This window comes from Anopheles gambiae, chromosome 2 (genome assembly GCF_943734735.2).
Source record: "Anopheles gambiae chromosome 2, idAnoGambNW_F1_1, whole genome shotgun sequence".
Lineage (NCBI taxonomy): Eukaryota > Metazoa > Arthropoda > Insecta > Diptera > Culicidae > Anopheles > Anopheles gambiae.
Window position 1 is genome coordinate 47,143,459 of NC_064601.1, and position 20,249 is coordinate 47,163,707.

Here is a 20,249-nt window from a genome sequence, read left to right on the forward strand (position 1 = left end):
CTAGACTAGAGCAAGTGTGTTGTATGTGCGTTTGGAAGTGTTTTTATCACCCGCCTACTCCTCCCCCTCAATCGTCGTACCAATCCGAAACATTCCATACATAACGATACGCGAAACGACGATGGCTCGTAAACAGAGGATGGAGCGATCCTGAGGACACATTTCTGCACATCTTCAGCACACTGCCAGGACAGCCGGGATACTATCTCTCGCCCGTCATATTAACATCGATAAAATTGATATTTTGCCGCGCCGTGTAACAAGCGAAAGAATGTGACACTCACGATAAAGCAAGCATCGGCCACATAACGCTGATCGGTTCGTTCGCTGCCGTTGAGCAGCCGGAAATTTGCTGCTCGGTTAGAACATTGGTCCTGAACGTTCTGTGCTGAGAGCATCAACCAGCCATAGTTGACACTGACAGCGATTTGCTGTAAAACCCACATCAACAGTCCGTGCAGATCCCCTTCAAGTACATGAGTGTGGTCCTTCGACTGTGTGAGATCCGGGGAAGGGAAAAAGTACCAGTGGAACCGCTAATTTGACAACCGCTACCACTTTCGGGCTATCGAACGCAACACAACGCGGATAGGATACCGAGGATGCGATTGAAAGATTAGAGAGGGTATATTCCACCTCTCTAGCGCTTATGTCACTCAAGACAGGGCTGTGGTGGAATAGCAGAAAAGGGGCGGTAATCCTATTCTTATCTAGACGGCAATCGAGATTTACACACGACTGTCTAACTTTTGAAAAAAAAAATCACGTTTTTATTTGAAGCCTCACTTGAAGAAACCCTTTTTCAAGCAAAAGTGTACTAAAACATGTAACAATAATTTTATTTCTTAAATTACTTGTTCAATTTAATCACAATTCCTATCGGATGCGGTCTAGCACACACAGTTCAACCCATTTTGAAAATCACTAAAGAGGGCGTTATAGCTGCCACGCTGTAAGCTTACATTCGCAAAGCACAGTTTAGTTTTAGTACAACGGTTGTACTAAAACTTCAAGCACGCATTCGAAACCTGCTGAACGATGTGCACCAGGCGCCTCCATCGAATTGTTGTTACAGTACACAGTGAAGGACACATTAACATGTGCACATTCATTTCGAGACAATTCTACAACGCTCCAGGATTTTTCATTTTAATGCGTCCTATTTGAAAATCAATTGAATACAAATAAATATCATGCAATAATCAATAATATTTAAATCAAACAAGCATTTGAATCCCACACAATAATATTTTCTTCAGGTAGCAGGACAATAAAAATGTTTTCCTATTGACTAAATGATGAAATTGACTTGTGTAAGATTCATAATGTCGAAATAATTAAGTATTCATCTCGGTCCAAGCTGCTCGTAGGAATGAGATATCCGTTTCACTTGAGAATTACATGGAACTGTAACAGGCAGATTGATGGAAGATCTGGAAAACGTGGTTGGTGACAAGCGTAAGTAATGTTTCTCTTAGAACATTACTTTTTTTCTGTGAATAATGGATAAACTGATACACATATTGATGAAGAAAATGCACAAATTATCTAAAACCGTTAAGCCCTCTAGTGCAGAATATTTTAATCTGCGGAAATAAAAAAATCCATTAGTCTACCCAGATCAATATCGTTGATTCAATATACTGAATGGGACAGCATTTCATCTTTATTTTAGCATATCTACCTATAAAACTCAAAGTAATGCTAAATATAACTCGATAAGATACAGCCTTAACGTACAAAAGCTAAAAGGTAGGGGTAATACTGTTACATTCAACGTACTAGCTTAAAGCTATATGAAATGATCTGAAGATTTTGACAGTGGAGCTCAGAGTTCATACAACTAATGAATCTTTCTCCTAATGAGTATCCCTTTTTTTTTGTTACATGAATGGCGGCCGGAATCACAACGATAGTATGGTACATTTTCCTCAATATTTCACATGTTGCTGGTTTGCTGAGCATGTCTTTTGATAGCAGCCTTTCGTACAAAAATAATTTCCCCAAAACTCTGATCAGTCCTATCTTTCCTATGCTGGATTTTTTTAGTAAGCGTTTGTAAAGTGTTTCTAACTTCCGTATAACACACATTGTTGCTGCAGAGCATGCTTACACATCGTAACACATGTTTACACAATCACACAGCTGGACACATGTAACATGTAATGTTTTGGTGCTCCTTTACTTTGCTGGGGAAGCGCCACCGTGCACGCGAATGCCCAAACTCAACTTGTCCCAGCTGAACGTTGAATTTGTGCATCACTGTTGAGCACTAAAGTGAAGGTAATGAGAGTGGCAAGGAAAGTGAAAGAAAGAGAGAGCACAAGCACATCCAATCACCGGGAATGGTGAGCCAAGATCACTGTCGAATGCGGACAGTGGCTCAAAGAAACGTTTCGTCCTCCACGACACCGGGCCCAGCGCTTGTCCCGTTGGCCGGGCTGTTAGCGCTGGTGTCACCCGTAGCCGTCCCATTGCCGTGGTTGCCATTGGAGTTCAGTACCACGCTGCCACACGTGACGGTGGTGGTGATCGTGTCCGTGTTGGTGCTGGCAAGGGCTGCCATACCGGCCGCCGACGTGATCGTTCCGTTGTTGCTGCTGTTGTAGTTCACGGAACCTCGCGCCGGTGCAACCTGGAATGTGTTGGTGGGCATCGAATAGGTCATTTTGTACTGTTGCGCCCGTTGCGTGCAGAGACCATAGCTGTGTGTGTGTGTGCGAGTGCGTGTGCAAAGGTGTTGAAAGGAAAGGAAGCCAGGCAGGGAGGGAAAATAAAGAAAAAAGATAGGACATTACTGTGGAGCAGGGGTTGGCAAAAGCTTGTTTGCTACGCTGGTTAACACTCACTTTGCAAGCAGCGAAAACAGATCCTTCCGATACTGGACGGTCAGTATGGCGTATAGGTACGGGTTGGCACACGAGTTCAGGGGATAGAAAAACACCAGCAGTATCTTCGACTTGCTGACACCGATCAACGGGTAGCCGGCGATGGCCGTCAGACCAAAGAACGCAATCGGTGCCCAGCAGGCAAAGTTCGTAAACACCAGCAGCGCCATCTTTTTGGCCACCGTCATCTCGCCACTGTGCGCCGAGCGTGCTGCCTGGCGCGTTTCCTTTCCGAGGGAGAGATAGATTTGGGCGTAGCAAACCACAATCACCACGAAGCCGCACCCGTTCACCACCAGCACCGTGAGCAGGTAGGCTATGTCCAGGCTGTCCCGTGCCTCCATCGGCAGGCAGATCGAGGTGGACGAGTAGTTGCTGATGCCGAACAGCGGCATCGACGCCATCGTGATCGCGTACACCCAGCCGATGATCATGATGTACATCGCGGCCGACAGCTTAATACGCCTGTTTAGATAGATCGCGTGCGTGATCGCAAACCAGCGCTCGAGCGTAACGATCGTGAGCGTGAAAATGGACAGATGGCTGGCGAACACGGTGAGAAAGCCGGCCACCTTGCACCCGACGCCGTATTGCCAATCGAACGCGTAGTTGAAGTACTCGCCCATTGAGTGTGCATCGATCGAGGCAATCAGCAGCAGGTAGAGGCCCATGCACAGATCAGCGAACGCGAGATTGCAGATCAGAAACTTTGGGACGGTCAGGTCGCTACGGTTAGAGAACAGCACGACCACTACGGCCACGTTGCCAAACACGGCCAGCAGGACCACCACCCAAACGGATCCCCGAAGCCAGTGCGATCCCATCACGTCCTCGCACGGGTTCAGCGCGTCTGGCATCGGGTAACATTGTACATCCAGGATCCTGTGGAAAACAAATAACATATTAGTAAATAGTGCAGTGTTGGTTTATTTCTTTGGAAATCATTAAAAAAATAAAGACTATGTATAGCCTATGAGCCTATGTATGACAAACGTTAAATGCTTCTATTCTGATTTTCAGAATAGACATGTTCCTATGGTGGTTATAGTGATAAAATTAGTAAATCAGGACATATTAGATTTCGTTCTAGGATATTTTTGACATGTCGTACTGTTTTCAATAAAATAAGCAACAGAAATGAGTTTTCTGTAAGTAATTTACCAAACAAGGCAAAAAATCGTATATCTGGCTGAGTGGAAATCGACTTTGAAGCACACTCCTCCGGATGTGGGTTGAAGGCAGGTGTTATACAGTACTTTTGTCAATATTTTCGCAATATAAATATTCAATATTCTGGCAGTAATCATTGCTGTTCATACGAAAACAGCTTGAACACTAAGTTCCATTAATATTATACACTGTTTTTGAGGTATCCATGTCTACCACCACTATATCAACACAATATGACGACTATAGGAACCATACCACCATTATAGGTACTATGAAGCAGTCACAATACAATATGTATTTTTTCATAAATTGGATGTGTTTCATGGTAAATGTTTCATGTGTTCCTGATATTTTAAATCTTTTGAAACACATCTGTGCCACTATAAATTGCACCACTTTTAATACATTTACACTACACATCAATTTTGACCTCACTTCTATTTTCCCTTCGGACTCCAAAAAACGTTAGTACGTTCGGTGCAAATGGTCCATTGCTTGTCTTTCCTCGTCAATTCAACAGTCTGTTCCTTTTGCTCGAATTCCATTCCTCTGTAAATTCTTTATATTTTCTTTCCTTTAAATTTTTATAATCCTTTACCATATTCATTGGTTGTTTCTTAACACAACAAATTTGCCTGAATCAATAAGCTAGGCTTATTATCATAACGAAGATAGAATATTTAAAAAAATAAATGAAATTTAATTTTTAAGTAAGTTATCTAGAAGTTAAAATTATTATTCTAGAAAGGCCAAGGGTTACAAGTCATGTAAAAATAATTATCGTTCTTTATGTGAAATTTTCGTTGTGTGGAAAAATAGCCAATTATTTTAATGTTTGAAAATTTCATGTATTTACTCTCGAAAATTAGATGAAATATGTTGAAAATGGAAGGCTAGAAGCTTCTCAAACATTCAAGTATACCCAGATCCTGATAAACAATCGTAGCACTTTTATTGTACTGACTTACTGTGAATTTTTCTGATGCATTATAGAATAGTAAGGTTTTCACGAACTTTTAAAATGATTCAATATTGTGGTCATGTTTCTCCTTCTTCTGTATCCTGCTTTTACTTCTTACATCTCGAACTACAGAACCAATATCGACCTCCGACTAAAAGTCTTACAAAGATAGCAGTTTGTGATTTAATCTGTGTTAAAAATAACCCAACGAATCAACAAATGCATTTTGCGAATGAGCTACGGTCTGCAGAAATATTCAAAAATGTTATTTTTAAAATTTTGGGTTGAATGCAACTCAACAAAACGCAACCGTTTAGTCATCAAAGAACATCGATATTGCATGATGAAATATCTCTCCATGCAATCACTACCCAGCATCGTGTGTACTTTACATCTGCACCCACGGTACTTACATTGGCGTCAAATTACCACAGAGCGCTTCCATCGACGAAATCTGTGCAACCGTTTCGTGAAACTCGCCGAGCAGCGGATTTTCCGTGTACAGCCCACCTCCGATTGCCAGTTCGCCCGCATCGTCTACCGGATGACCCGTGATCGGCAGCAGATAGCTGTCATCAACTATCTCACCCATCCGCTTGTCCGACAGATCGATGCCCTTCTGCAACGTGTCAGTCCAAGGTGACCGTCCGTTCGTTTCGTCGCTCGTCGTCAACCGAAACCAGTGTCGAAAATCGGCCGAACGGCGGTTCCGATCGGTCCGGTCTGGGCCACTCCCTTCCTTTCCATCCGCATCCAGCACGAGCGGCGTTTCGGCGCTGGATGGTACCTCCAGCTTAAAGTGTGGCGTAGAGTAACCGTTCGCAATGCACCGATGCTGCACTTCGTAGAACTTTTTCAAGTTGCGCTCGTGTGCGTCCGGGTCGTGCCGGGCAGGAAACTTGAACGCGCAGCAGTGGAATGAATGCGTCAGGTAGGCGGTCCGTAAGTTCTGCAATGAACAAAGGTAAAGTGCACGAAACATCGAGACGGCTTAGTTTGTTTTTGCTTTATAATGAATGAGCTTTTCCAAAGTAACATTGGCATGTACATGTTCGTTTGCTGACTTGTAAATCCTTGGAAGAATCCTTAAAATGTTAAAAGTCAAGTATTCCACTTGGCTTCTTGATACGGATAACTTTGTTTTTATGCAATGCGAAGGCAAGACCAACATGTTATTCTTTCCTAATATCCTGTTGGGATAATCTTTGACTTTAATGCTACCACAAATAGCACTGCTCTTACCTTAAAGTTGTACACTGAGGGAATAGTTTTCAACGAGTGTGTATGCTGAATGCGTAGGACTTCCAGCTCGGCTAAGCCTTCCGTGGGCAACTCCTCGATGGCGGTACCAGAGAGATCGCTGCAGCAAAACATGCGAAAGAAAACAAGAGAATATGAAGAATGATTGACGGTTGCGCTTCACACTAACTACCCATCCATTACACTCACAGCTCTCTTATGTTGCTTATGCCCACAAACGCTTTTTCGTGGATTTCCTTTAGCTTGTAGTTCATTTTGATGCTTCTGTAGAAGGGTGTAAGAAATGTGTTGGGAGATTGCTTTTTTCAAATACGAGCTGTACGAGCTTAAAGCAGCTGTAGTAACCCTACTTACAGTTTTGCTATTTCAGAGCCATGGAAAGCTGAACCGTGAATCTCGGTGAGCGCATTATTATCGAGGATTCTGCCAAAAAAAACAAACAAATCGGTCAATCAGGCAGTCGCTTCCGTTTTCACGATAGACGCCGCACCGTCTTCCCAGTACTTACAGCTCGTCAGTCTTCAGTTGAATCGATCGCTCGTGGATTTCGCGAATTTGATTTCCATCCAAATCACTGCATGAGGCAAGCATAAATACATAAAATACATGCGGTGTTTCAGCATACGTTCGCACCCTTGTACAGCAATGTGTTGCTCGTTTGATTTAGTTCCGAGGAAAGCGTTAGTAACATCGGCAACAGTTTATGTTACCCGATCCATAAACAAGTGCGGTGAAGCTAGTGAAGATGGTGGTGGTAGTGATGATGATGATGATGGTGATGATGTTGATGGTCGAGCAGTTGATGAAAGGTGATCGAAATAGTGGTCTAAAAATAGTTTGCCAGGGCAGACGATAACCTTGCTCAGAACTGGAAAAAAATGAACGAGATTCATGATGTGGGGTGGATGATGTGGGGTGGATGATGTGGGGTGGATGATGTGGGTTTCCAACACATGCTGAATGGCCGCTAACGTTAACGCAACCCACTAGAACCAAACCGAAGCGCACAACCAAAACGCATGCATTATGGATCCTCACGGAAGCGTAACAACAACGGGTAGGGTTTATTTTATACTCGGTATTTGCTTCATGCAATCTACTTACACCATATGCATTATTATGTGATCGGAGAGAACGCGCAGGTCGGGCACCGCAAGTAGTCCACTGTGTATAATCCGCCTTGTTTCCCAGAGCCAGTCCGTTATCATGGAATTGAAATGCAGTGGTGAAAATGCATGCAGTAAACGGGGTAAAGAGTATGTAAAGTGGTTTTTAGATTTCGGTGATATCGCGCAGGCTAATTCAAATTATAAAACAAGCAATATGTTTTGCCACAGTTGAGAACGTAGACTCACTACGATTTTGATTTTAGTACGATAATTTGATTAACCTTCGGTTTGTCGATGCTTTTACGGCACCAATGGGCAGCATATTCGGATTATGACCTTAAGTTTAATAACCGCATCATTTGTTTGATGGGATCGGAACGCCTACTGCTAAATTTAACGTAAAACGTTGAGCTGTGATCGGTTACATTATTCGACAAAGTATAACCGTTCGAAACAAGTTTGTGTTTTGCGAATTCAAAATCATTTCAACAAACAATTTGATCGCCCATTTAACTAAATCAATACAAAATCCATCTAATTAAATGTTATTTTAACCGTTTCAAAAATAAGCTTTAAGCTAATTTTTAACAATGCGGGGAAGTTTTACGTGATATATTGTTAAGGATGTGGTATTTCTACACGATTTATCAGAACGCACAGCACACACACGTTGGAAATAGAAAACATTTGATTTTTTTTTTAATTTATGCACTTACTTTCTTCGAAGCAGCAAAACATGCTAATAAAAACTGATACACTTGTCTTTATTCAGTGCAATGCCTTGCATTGACCACTTTGTGTATGACTTAGCCCAATTGAAAAAAACACCGTAATTCTCATAATGCAAGACGTGGCATACAACCTGTTTAAGGTAAAGGGCACACTTTCAAAATATCTGATTTATAATTGGAATCAGTTGAACATGTTTTAATATTTAAAAAAGGTATAAAAGCATAACTGGCAGTATACAACAGATAATATTTTTCACATCCATATTTCGATTTATTTCAATATTTGGCAGTAAGGCTCTTTTATTCTTATGTGCAAATCTATCACCTAGATCTGATCTCATTATCTTAACAAAAGTAATAAGCCAGTAAGACTTATAGAACATTGTAAAATTTAAAGGGCAGCATCAAGACAAAAAATTGTAAGAAAGGGTAGAAATAATTGTTAGTATTCTAGGTGATTGCCAAAGGATGTTAGGGAAAGGTAATAATCAAAGTGGTGGGAAGAAGCAATAAATACAATCATTGCACTTAGTAGCGGGTCACTACGACCAACAGCAGTACGACAAGTACTCCTACTTATCCGACATGACATGAAGGAGACTTGAGTCAAGGAACGATGGGCTTCAAGTGTCTCAAGACCCAGAAGCCTACATCTATCCTCGTCGACGACATTGAGGAAGACCTCCAGTTTTCGGTTTGGGGAACGCTCGTTGGACCCGCTCGATATCTTCAATGTGTACTTTGGCGGTGAGGGTCCAAAGTACTGAGCAATATTCGAGCGTTGCCCTCACTATTGCACAATACAAGTATTTTAGGCATACTGGGTCTGAAAAATCACGAACAAGGGGTTACAAAATGCAGAGCGCTAGCAAATTTGTTGTCCAAATGGTTAGACCGCTATCCAGCCATACCCCAAGATCCTTAATCATGTTGACCCTTGACACTATTACACTGTTTATGGTATAAGGATGTAACATGGGGGTGCGGGATCGAGTGAATGATAAAACATTAAGGCCGGGCTACATTGATCGTACTCCTGAGTGTAATTTCGATTTTCACTAGCGCACCTGGCGGCGGCTGGTGGAAGCTTTTTTTGGTCATCAAGGGAATGGTCTTGCCGGATCTAAAATTTAAGTTGTTTTTTCACCGTTTTTTGATGCGAAAACGGCTGAAATACTTGCACAACATATTCATCTATCAATTACAAAGCTTTTCCAGCCCAGTTAAGGTAAAAAACATGGAAAAATAACATATTTTCTGGAGCGACTTCAAATTGTTTGGCAAAATGCTTCGGTCAGCCGCCGCCAGGTGCGCTAGTGAAAATCGAAATTACACTCAGGAGTACGATCAATGTAGCCCGGCCTTTACACTTATCAGGACAGAGGGACAACTAATTTCTCCAACACAAAAAAATTAATGATCAATAAAAAGAAACGAAAATAAACCGTTCATAAGCATTGATAAACCGGTCGCTGTCGCACCCAAGCATATTGCCCCAATGTTTTGAAATTTCATGTATTGTTCTCTAGCAAACTCAACACCATGAGCAAAAAAAACACATCTTTCATTGGTTGCTTTGTGTACCTTCGACACACATTTAACAGTGTTGAATTATGATTTTACGGATTGGAAATGTAGTTTAAAGTATTTAACTGGCTAGATATACCCTTAAAACTGCTTATCATGACCGTTTTGCTCCGTTGTGCCGTAATTGTCCAAAACATAATGTGTGTAATCAACATCAAGGATCTATAATTACAAAATTATCTTAATCAACTATGATTTAAACTAACTTCAATTTGTGACACATCACTAAAAAAAGTCCATCCAACTTTCTCCAATACAAGCAAATTAGAAAGCTCAGAAACTTGATTTATTTATCAGAGAAAATAGTGAAACCCATTAACAATAAAACGAGTGCAATAGGGATGTAACACATTGATGGGAATTTATGGGAAATATTTCATGTTCACTTTAAGAACATATGATATTCAAAACCAGAGCCTTATTTGTCAGGAATGTTAAATTTAAACTCATAAAATGAAACATTTAAGCTGTTTAAATAATTAATCACAAGTAAATAAGACTAAATTACAAGAAATGCACAGAAACGGAAAAATTATCATGGCTTGACAACGACCCTGCTATTAATGTTCAAAGATTGAACTTAAAGTATTCTATTTTTCCTCTCTCATTTTCCTTCAAATGCCTCACTGTTTACATGGAGACCGTCGCTCAAAGCAGGCAGCTCACCTTATAACTAACGTAATGTCTAACGTGTTTTTCTGTTTCCTGTTTGCTTCTTATGAGTTTTGAAAGTTTGAGCGAATGAAAAATTAAAAAAGTTAAACTTTGCTACCTACTACATTCACCTTTACGGTCGCAAAGGTTGGTAGCTACTGTCGTGCTTCCAAAAATCAATCTCTGCGCGCCAAAATCAAAGCTCACGGATCGCTCGGCCGAGTTTGGGGAGGAATTTAATTTTCAAACGAAAACTGAATTAGCTATAAGGTATGTTTTCGTCCGAACGGCGAAAACCATTGCATGGTCTGAGACGTCCTCCGGGAGGAAAGCGTGTTATTTCAGTTCGCTACTAAAAAATGCTTTAATGTGAAAGCAGCACTGTGATAAGATGAAAACATAACAGAAACTTTATTGCCATCAATCACAGCTTTGCTAGCGTTCCAGGCTTTGACCTTAAACAGATTGTCATGCTGTTACATCTATATTAATCTTATTTGTAAGCGTCTGAGCGACCATTTTTTCTCTGTTCTTCTATAAACGAAAGCATGTATTTCCTGTTGTTATATTGTCTTTGGACTTGGCCTAAAATAATAAGAAACGCCAACGTTGCAAACTTCAATTTAACCAATACTTACAGCGTTTTCAGTCTCGTCGAGATGCCTTCAAACACGTCGGCGGGCAGAAACTCTAGCTTCGGTGCGTGAGCAATGTACAGTGTACGCAGATGGCGCAGCCGGGCGAAGGCGGCCGGCTCGATGCGATGAAACTCCCGCAAGTAGATGAAAAACAGATCCTGCAGCGTGTCCGCGTACACGGTGAGCGCGTTCGTGCGCAACCGCTTGATCCCAACCTTTTCCAGCGTGAGGCGCTGCATGCCGGTCAGCTTCTGGGGCACCCGGACGATCGATTGCCCGAGGCAGCGGCACTGCACCTCGCCTGCCGCTTCCTCGGTCGAGTTCCAGCACCGGCATTGGCCGCGTTTCAGTTCAATCACCGGTACTGTGCCAGATTCCAGCCCGTCCGCAGGTGCATCCTCGTGTACCGGCTGCCGAGAGCGGGTACCGTTCGCGTCCAGCATTGCTGTTGTCGTTGTGTTGCCCCAGGCGGCATCTAGCCCTACCTCCAGCCCCGACACCGCAGGTTTGCCGGTCCGTGCAGCAATCACATTGTTGACCGACGTAACCGCAACACTGTTAGGGCTTGCTTGCGTGGCCGCCAGCACCACCGCGATCGGTTGACTTCCTGCCAGCAGGATACTAACCGAGCACCACAACCACACACACACCCACGGTCGATAAAACGGGCCCCGGGCGCGGTTCCACCAAACTGTCATTATTTTATTTTCGCCTTTCGCGATGGACACCGCGGCGGTGCGTACCGGTTTTCAAAATAGCTGCCGGAAGTTTGGCTACGTTTGGGTTTCTCTCTTTGTTTTCCCTCCGTTTTTTTTATATGTTTGCACAGTTCACTTTGACGCTTGCGGCTATTGGGTTGCGTATGTTGCGTTCACACGGAGTGGAGCGGGTGAGCCCACTGTAGACGAACAAGGCTTGCTTGATCGAGAAACCCTGCTACTACCACCTCCTGCTCACGTGATTTCGTTCTCGAACACACCGACCTGCTGAACGGCCACCGCCACCGTCTGTCGAAAAGTTTGTGCGTCTACGCCGTCTAGCCAGTAGCGGCCGAATGTGATTGTCATATTTTGGGCGCGTTACACCGGTAACCACCGGAAGGAATCCGAACCGAATCTTCCGTACCCGAAATCACCGAAGATACCTGTGAAGAATTGTGGGTGGAAAATAGAAAAGAATGCGAATAGAAATGGAAATTCATTATTTAAATATTTGCGGTGCGACCTTGAACTTCTTGCTAGGTTCGTTTCAACTCCGTTCGCTTCTCCCCAAAAGCCCCAACTCAATTATTGATAAGTGTTTGTTGCTGCAACAGTGAACCAACATTCCACCAAGAAATTAAACGGATAAAAGAAAGATTAGTTCCCTTTTGCCCGCCGCTTAATCAATCTCGGGAAGGTTTCCCTCAATTTAATGAGATCAAGTCGTTCAAGCTTCAATGTTGCGAGAGAAAGAAAAAAAAAAGCGGAAAAGAATTTCAATAAAGCTCTAGCTTACTTTTACCGAAAACCCGTTTCTCCTTTTCTTGGGTGATTCGTTTTTTTTTTACTTTCCGTTGAATTATTGTGTTTTTAGGATCTTGTATTTTCGGGATCGGGATTCAATAAAGAAGGGAACTTGATGAGGGTTTATACATGCCCATCTTGCCCATCTTCAATGGCAAACCTTTCCAGTTGATCGCACCGTACCACCTCTGCTGGCATTTATTGTCTGAGAATAAGTAACGCAACAAATAAAGAGCATTAACTATTCATGCATAGCTTCGGTTCATAACATAAGGAAATTTTACGACGGTCCACAATAAGTACATTACTTTAATTAGCTAAGGTAGTATCCCCCGGGGGTTCGTTGGCACAGGATGGGAGGGTTTTTCTACTAAATCAACACCATGACCGCTAACAATAACTGTGCTGTAGTTATCCTTTGTTCGAGCCCAACCACGAACAAAAGGTTGACTAACTACAATTGAGTAAACATGGCCCCGGCGGGTCAGTGTTTTATAGCTACATCAAACAATGTTGTTCCAAGAATGCATAGATTGTAGTCAACTTTCGTTTGCTACTTTCATGTACATCTCACAAAACATGATCGCTTTTAGGTAAAAGTTGCACTGAATGTAAGTGTGTAAGAATGTTCACCGAAATCATTAACTTGTTGAAGTTCATCGTCGCCGATTCCTTACCTCTTACGTCAAGCTAATGATTGTACTTGTATCGTTATTAATTACAGTGCTTGAGAGTAGTAACAACATGAGCTTAGTCGTACAAGCAAATCCTCCAGTTCCAAGGGAAAGTTGTTCTCAGAAGTTTATGGAAAACTTGATTCTTTACGCACGTTGTGCACGTTTGGCATCGTGGATACTTTTTTTTAAATATTATGAATAAACATAGATTCTTGATTCTGGTGAAACATGAGCCTTTTGAGTGGTTGCACAATGAGGTATAAATCTCATTAACGCCCCCAAACCGACGAGCATATTCAAGCCGAAGGCTCCATTTTTCGAGGGTTCATAAAATAGTCCAAACACTTTTTTCTCAATCCCAGAGGGTTTGAAGAGGAGATAATGTAGCACAGAAAATATGTTCGTTACTGTGTCGGCCCTTTATCGGCATATTTTTAACCCCTTTATAAAACACTTCTACCGGGAAGTGGATATCAAAAATACACAGAAACGAAGGAAGCATTTTTTTACTTCTTGTAAAATACTGTTTTTCTTCTTTTACACTCCTTGCCTTAGGCACGTGCCAGAGGTTACCGAGTCGGTGGTGATGGTCAGAGCTCATAAATTTTACTGCCCCTCCGTAGTATCGACGCAATAGTTTGCCATACCCGCAATGCCCCAGTTACCTTAAAGGGCCGATGAAGCGTTCGCATCACAAAAGCATGACGACCGACCAGCATCTTTCTTCAATAAATGTTTCTTATCGACGGCACGGTTCAATGGCATGCGATAGGTTCGTGCGTCTATGCGGTGCAATTATTTTCGGCCGACGCCCAGGCGACCACCCGGGCACGTCAGGGAAGTACGCCTTTCGTTCAGGTTTTATTGCGCGGCAGATAGCGCCGACCATACTGTACCGAACGTCTGTCATCGTCTGTCTGTCTCGCGGTAACTTTGCCGGCAAAGTAGATTTTGAAACGCACAGTGTCTAAATAATAGTAACACCCATTCGAATCGTATCGTTTGCGCTAAGGTAAGACACGAAGGCGCAGTCAATGGCAATCTCATTTGCATTTTCTCGTGGGAGCTTAGCGGTGCTTTAATATAAATCCAAATACGCACTGGTCATATTGCTCATAAATTAAAATTTTGTTGAACAACTGTTATTGGCAAGGTGGAGTCAAGCTATCCGTTGTCCGAGTGTACTAATTGCAATATTTTATTTCAACTCCATCTCGGAAATGGAGCTACAACAACCCTCGAGGCGTTGGATTTCGCTCGCGCTCGCCAGACGCAATTCATCGTAATCCTTTTGAAGCGCCCACTCGCTTTGAGTAATTTTAGCTGCATGATATTATCTTATTTTTCACCCTCTGGAGAGAAAGGAAGTGGTCAGTTTGTAATAAAAATGTAAAATAATGTAATAATAATAATGCTGCACCAAAGTGCCTCACAGAAGACTGATTTGACAGCATTTTTGTTTTGGGTACAGCAGCTCAAGCTCACCAGGTGGACTGGCCATGTTGTACGCATGGAAACGGATGACCCAGCCCGTAAAGTCTTTTTAAGTCGTTTACAAGACAGATCCTCGAGGAGGCGTGGTAGGCCCAAACTGAGGTTGCAAGATGGCGTAGAGGCGTCCGTCATTAATGCCGGGATAACGGACTGACAGACGAAGGCGCGACACCGCGAGCGGTTTCGGACACTCCTAAAGCAGGCCAAGACCGCGAATAGCATGGTTTTAATTACAATCATATTTAAAAACACATTAAAACGGTCTTTCGCAAACTGTCCAAACAAATTAATCCTGCAAATGCTACGAACTCGTGTTCGTATAAATGTGTGCGGCTTGGGCCACTGTACGACTTCATTTCAATCTACATATTAATTGTTGGAAACCTGCAAACATCAAAAGGCTGGCAATCATCATGTTAAATGTCAACCACTAAAACCAATTCGATTTCGCCACGGAACACAATTAATTTTCTATTGTGATGAAAACCGATCGACAGAAACATGTGTCAATGCTGTAAACTTCAAAACGGATATTTTTAAGTGGTTATGCAAGTTTGTTTGAACCAATGTCAAATGTTTCACTCTCGAATAAGCTATATCGAATGCTATTGATGCGTATTAAGCAAAGTTCATCTCCATTGCTTTTGCAGGTTTGTAATTAATATTCTATTTTTAACAGGAAACTGTAAAATATGTTCGGATTGCGGAAAAGCGAACCCGTGTATAGTGTATCATGCATGGAATTCAGGGAAACAAATAAAATTACCTTTTTTTTAATACATTACAAAAAAAAAAAATCAAGCTCATGAGAGAACTGATTACTTCGTTGAAGGTTTAAATGAATTTGCCAACTTTATGTTACCCTTGCATCGCTCTTGGTGCTCTTGGTTCCGATGAAAAATGTGTATGCGTGCCTGTTCGTCCCATCTCCCTAGGTTCCCAAGCATTTGCATACATTGGCATAGAACATGGAAAATATTCAGTCACAAAATAATGAAGCGACTTTGTTGGAGTGGTAAGATGTAATGCAGTTTCGCACTAGTATTTGAAGAACGCCAACATCAACGAATTGGTATGCCACAATGGTAGAGCCTGAATCCGGTCTCTCAAAAACGTGCAGCACCAATGGAAATAATCAACTCAAGGTTTAAGTCGGACCAGCATTGCTTCCTCTGCAGCTGATTGCATTTTATTCTCAACCGCTTCATCAAATTTGCTCATACGTTTCGAGGATTTTGCATGGCATTATCCGGCTTGGCTGTTCCCGTCTTTTACATTTTTTACAGTTTTGTAATTTTATTTGCAATGCATATTATTACAGAGCGCACCACATACGGATACCGTGACGATGTGCTCCATTACAACGCTGTGCCCAGTGTAACGTCTAGCGTGCTTTGTGTTCACCTCCCACCAACAACAAACAAGATTATACGTTTATGCATCTTACAATCAGATACAGTAGGAATGTTCTTAACGAGCAGACTTTCGAATTTGAAGCCAACGAATTAAGCAAACACTTCATTTGGCATTACAACCGTGTCGTCCACTTACCTGACCAGACCCGTTCGCGCAGGGTTTCCATCGGATCGCGACTGTCCAGGACGTTATGGTTGGCACTGGCACTCCAGAAAGTGTTCCGAACCCTGCAAATAGCACACACTTGCCTAGAGTTTCTATTACCTTTTTTTTTGTAGCTTCGTTTCCCTGTCAAGTGGTTATCGTGCTCTCCGCTTCTGCTCTACCTTCGGCAGACGATTTGCAACCTTAAATTAGATCATGATCGCACGATATCGTGCAAACAAGCGAGTCGACCAGTCTGCGACCGTGTTTGCTTTTTGCTCTTCCGAAGGACAAATGTGTTCCGCCAGCACAAATCTCGATATCACGGGCACTATCACGGCTTAAGCACAGAGCCACATACACCAAATCTCACACACATATCCACAGCTGCACGCACGCATGTATATCATTACACGTCTGCGTCCGGGGTTTTCTTTTTTTTTTGCGTGTGGAAACACACTCTCACAAATGCCACAGACACACCGATCCGGGGGAGGAGGAGAGAACAATAAAGATGTAGATCTAACAGCTGCTGGCCGCGGAGCCTGCTCCAGAGGAAATATTTGTGGCCGTTTTTTTCTTACTCAATTTTAGCTATCTTAAAAAACACCCTCTCTGTTGGCGTGGTAAATTAGCATCGGGATGATAATTTCGTTCAGTCGCGCACTAACCGTCTCACTCTTGGGCGACCGTCTAACAGACCGTATCCAACCGGGGGAAGTCTCACGGAGAGCCCAATCGTCGATGTGTACAGTTGCGACGGGCTCAAGACGAAACCTTGGACATCACTACAAAAGCTCGCACGCGCACACACATTCCCAACCCTTGCAAACGCACACTCAACTGCAGATACAATAATTCCTCTCGCACTTGATCTTATGCAGCAGCAGCAGCAGCAGCAGTACCACCGCCGCCCTTCGTCAAGCTAATTTTGATGTAGCCCCAACAATCGAGCCGCCGAGACTGGCGGTGGCGCAGTGATAGGGCTCGGGGTACACCCGATTTTCCACCAGATAGATGACTTCATTAATTAAAAGCTCGCCAACTGGTATTGGCCCCCTTCACGCGGTTAGTTGAGGGGCTGCCGGGTTTTTGAGCAATTATCGCGCCACACTGGTAACTCTATACCCGCAGACACCGGCCACCATCAAGGGCAAACACAAAAGGGGTCGCAACGGAGACAAGTGCCGTCACTGCGGGCTTGGACCAACGCACGGTCCGACACGAATGGCACTGTACCGCGGCGGCTGTGCGCACGGAAAGCGCACCAGGAAAATCCGTCCGGGCGCGAAGTCACGAGCAAACTGACACTAGCAAACGCTCCAGCAGCCAGCATCGCCCGGCAGTGAACACGAACGGCAGCAGACCCGAATCCAACGTGTGCGAACACCAGTTGGTGTTCATCGTAATCGGAATGAATCGTGAAACTGCGTTTGCTTCTGTTTTTTCTATTATGTTTGGCTAGAAAGATTGGAATACTCTCTTATTATTGCATTGGTTGGTTTTTTCCTCATTTCTTTCTTCCCCCCATCTTTGATATGTTTATTAGCTCCGTTGTTGGAAAATCGACTTTTCATAAAAATTTCACGAATTAACACACAATCCTATTAAGCAACAATGAGATCTAAGGCGACCAAGTAGATTGCTGACCTCAACTTGTGGATTTTTCTATCGAATTTATTTCACGAATCAAAAGGAACCAAACAAATCCCACCTAAATGTGGCTTCGTGCATGTGCTGGGCCAATTTGCAGACCAAAAAAAAACGAAAAAAGAAACAACAGACAACTCCATTTGCAACTGAAATGTACATCGCTTTATTCTGCTTCTTCATTCGGGCGGGAGGAGCGAGGTCGAAATGGATCGCCCGTAAACATCCAATTGACGCATGTTTACCTCGCCGAAAGTGGAATCAAATCATCAGGAACAAATTCACAGAAGAATCGACCATCAAAGTGATTTCACGGCTGATGCTGCTGGTACAGGTGGTACCGTCGTTTCAAAAGGGAATTTGACGAGCAGAGAAGGTAAGGTATAGGTGGCATCGGCACAACGAGGTATTGCATTTGTGTTTTCTAAAAGATTTTACCCACCATCGGTATGTCAAAGTGTAGTACTTGGGCGATAAAAAAGAAAGAAGACACAACAAGCAATGAAAGTAATGAAATGATAGTAACTATACAAAATGTAGCTTATATTAAACAGTTGATCATAATGTTCATAATATTTGAATTTGTGAGAAAATTTCTTTTCTCATTGCTTCCTTCGTTTGAATTTCAGACTTAAATTTGTATTTTAAAATATTTCGAAGAATTATATAAAATTTAATTGCAAGTCTTAACGCTTTTTAGTTTGATTTTATTAAACAATGACTTACAATGATTTTTGTTGAAACTAGAAATGACGGACGAGCAAAAGTAATTCTTTTGAATAGGACAGACAATTCATTTTCTTTGAAAAGTTGAGCGTTTCAGCGTAAAGTGACAAGCTTAGTTGAAACACACATTTTAACCAAAGTATTCTGCATGTTCGTTTCAGCAATGATAACGCGGTTACGCAGAAAAATAAAATCACACACAGAAGTTAGGACAGTCTTATGGGTTCGTCTTCAGCGAACTTCATTACAACACAATTATTCGGAATTGCAAATTCTAATGTAGCGAATTCTTTCCTCACATAGGCAAGCCATTATTCAGTGATTAGACAAGGACAAAAGTAACAATGCTGAGTGAGTAAAGCATAAAAACAATGGCAAAATGAATAAGGTGCAATGGTAATCATTTCTTATAATCTCCATCGTATGTTGAACCATGGAAGGTAAAATTTGATACTTTTAAAATGATTTAATTCGAAGATTAAAATATTATCAAAAGCGTTTAACCTCTCTTTTAGACCTTGGTTTCCACTATATAATCGAATCGCCTACAATAACCAAATAAAGGACTAGTATAATTGAAAAATTACCAGTAAATAAACAAATGAAGAATCAAAAAAGCAAAAAATAATAATAAAAAAATAAAATCAATCAAATTAGATTAATAATAATACTTACCAAGATAATAACAATTATAATAATAAAATAAATAGAACTAACAAGTTCAAATATAAATAACTTTGACAATTATAAGTAAAAACCGTGGTTAGTGAAAACAAATATTCTTAAATTTATGTATCAATCAAATAAACAAAAAACAAATGTATGAGTTCCAAAATATTGCACATACATTAGCTAGCAATTTAATTTTTATAGGCAACATTTAACGAAACAGTAAAATATAAAAAACTATCTAGTAATCAACATGTAAGTAGTATTAAGTAACTAGTGATCGGGTTTTATTGAACTGTGACATTTGACAATTTTCACTACTTAAAATATCCAATTCAATTTAAACAAGAATAGAAATAATAGCAAAATTGTATAACAAAAAATAAGAACGATGAATGCAAATCACAATAAAAACAAAAGGGAAAAGGATAACGAGCTATAATACATAAGGATATAAGGATTAATAGGATACATATGGAATAATAGAATATTTGAAACTAAAACACCAGTAGCACAACAACTCCACTAAAATAGATACAGGAGCATCACAAGGAGATCACTGGCAAAATAAATGAATTGTCAACAATAGACAAAAATAAAACTGCAAAAATCTTATCAACGAGATTCAAACACATGTATTTCAATTTTCAGTATTCACAGAAATAAAAACCTAATGCTGTCCCATGGTGAGCACGAAATTCTCGCTAAAAAGTATCGCAAAAATGCTCGTCTAAAAATATGATACCTTCCTCATATTGGCGTTTCCCTCGAACCGACGTAAACTAGTTCAATCTGGAGCAGATGGCAGCAACCCATACCGAAGATGCATCAATTAGCGGAATTCTAATACATTACCCATTCCAACAGTCGATACGATTCGCTTGTCAGATCACGACCGAACAAATACAGAATACCAACCAAACACCGATCTGGGCGCATGATGAAATGTACCATTCATCCCACAGACAGC

At 41.7% G+C, this 20,249-nt stretch overlaps 1 protein-coding gene across 2 annotated transcripts; it reads right to left on the minus strand.

Annotated features, from left to right (window-relative positions):
* Positions 1–1,607: 1,607 nt before the first annotated feature.
* Positions 1,608–17,540, minus strand: LOC1270908 (thyrotropin receptor). 2 transcript variants are annotated; one of them, XM_061645053.1, is made up of 10 exons: positions 16,226–17,540; positions 10,999–12,142; positions 7,384–7,458; positions 6,788–6,853; positions 6,634–6,702; positions 6,469–6,543; positions 6,262–6,379; positions 5,433–5,968; positions 2,850–3,770; positions 1,608–2,635 (listed from the first exon to the last, which is right to left on the minus strand). In XM_061645053.1, the coding sequence occupies exons 2-10, from the start codon at positions 11,694–11,696 to the stop codon at positions 2,611–2,613; spliced, it is 2,583 nt and encodes an 860-aa protein (XP_061501037.1). In that variant the 5' UTR covers positions 11,697–12,142; positions 16,226–17,540; the 3' UTR covers positions 1,608–2,610. The 2 variants fall into 2 exon arrangements, with proteins under 2 accessions (XP_061501037.1, XP_061501036.1); XM_061645052.1 differs by having other exon boundaries at positions 1,608–2,705.
* Between the last annotated feature and the right edge of the window lie 2,709 nt (positions 17,541–20,249).

Excerpts from the sequence above, each read along its gene's own strand:
- LOC1270908 (XM_061645052.1), bottom strand. The coding sequence starts at position 11,696 with ATGACAGTTTGGTGGAACCGCGCCCGGGGCCCGTTTTATCGACCGTGG. Across the intron at positions 5,969-6,261 it reads CCTCAGTGTACAACTTTAAG|AACTTACGGACCGCCTACCT; the intron begins GTAAGAGCAGTG and ends TGTTCATTGCAG. Across the intron at positions 3,771-5,432 it reads TGTGGTAATTTGACGCCAAT|GATCCTGGATGTACAATGTT; the intron begins GTAAGTACCGTG and ends TGTTTTCCACAG.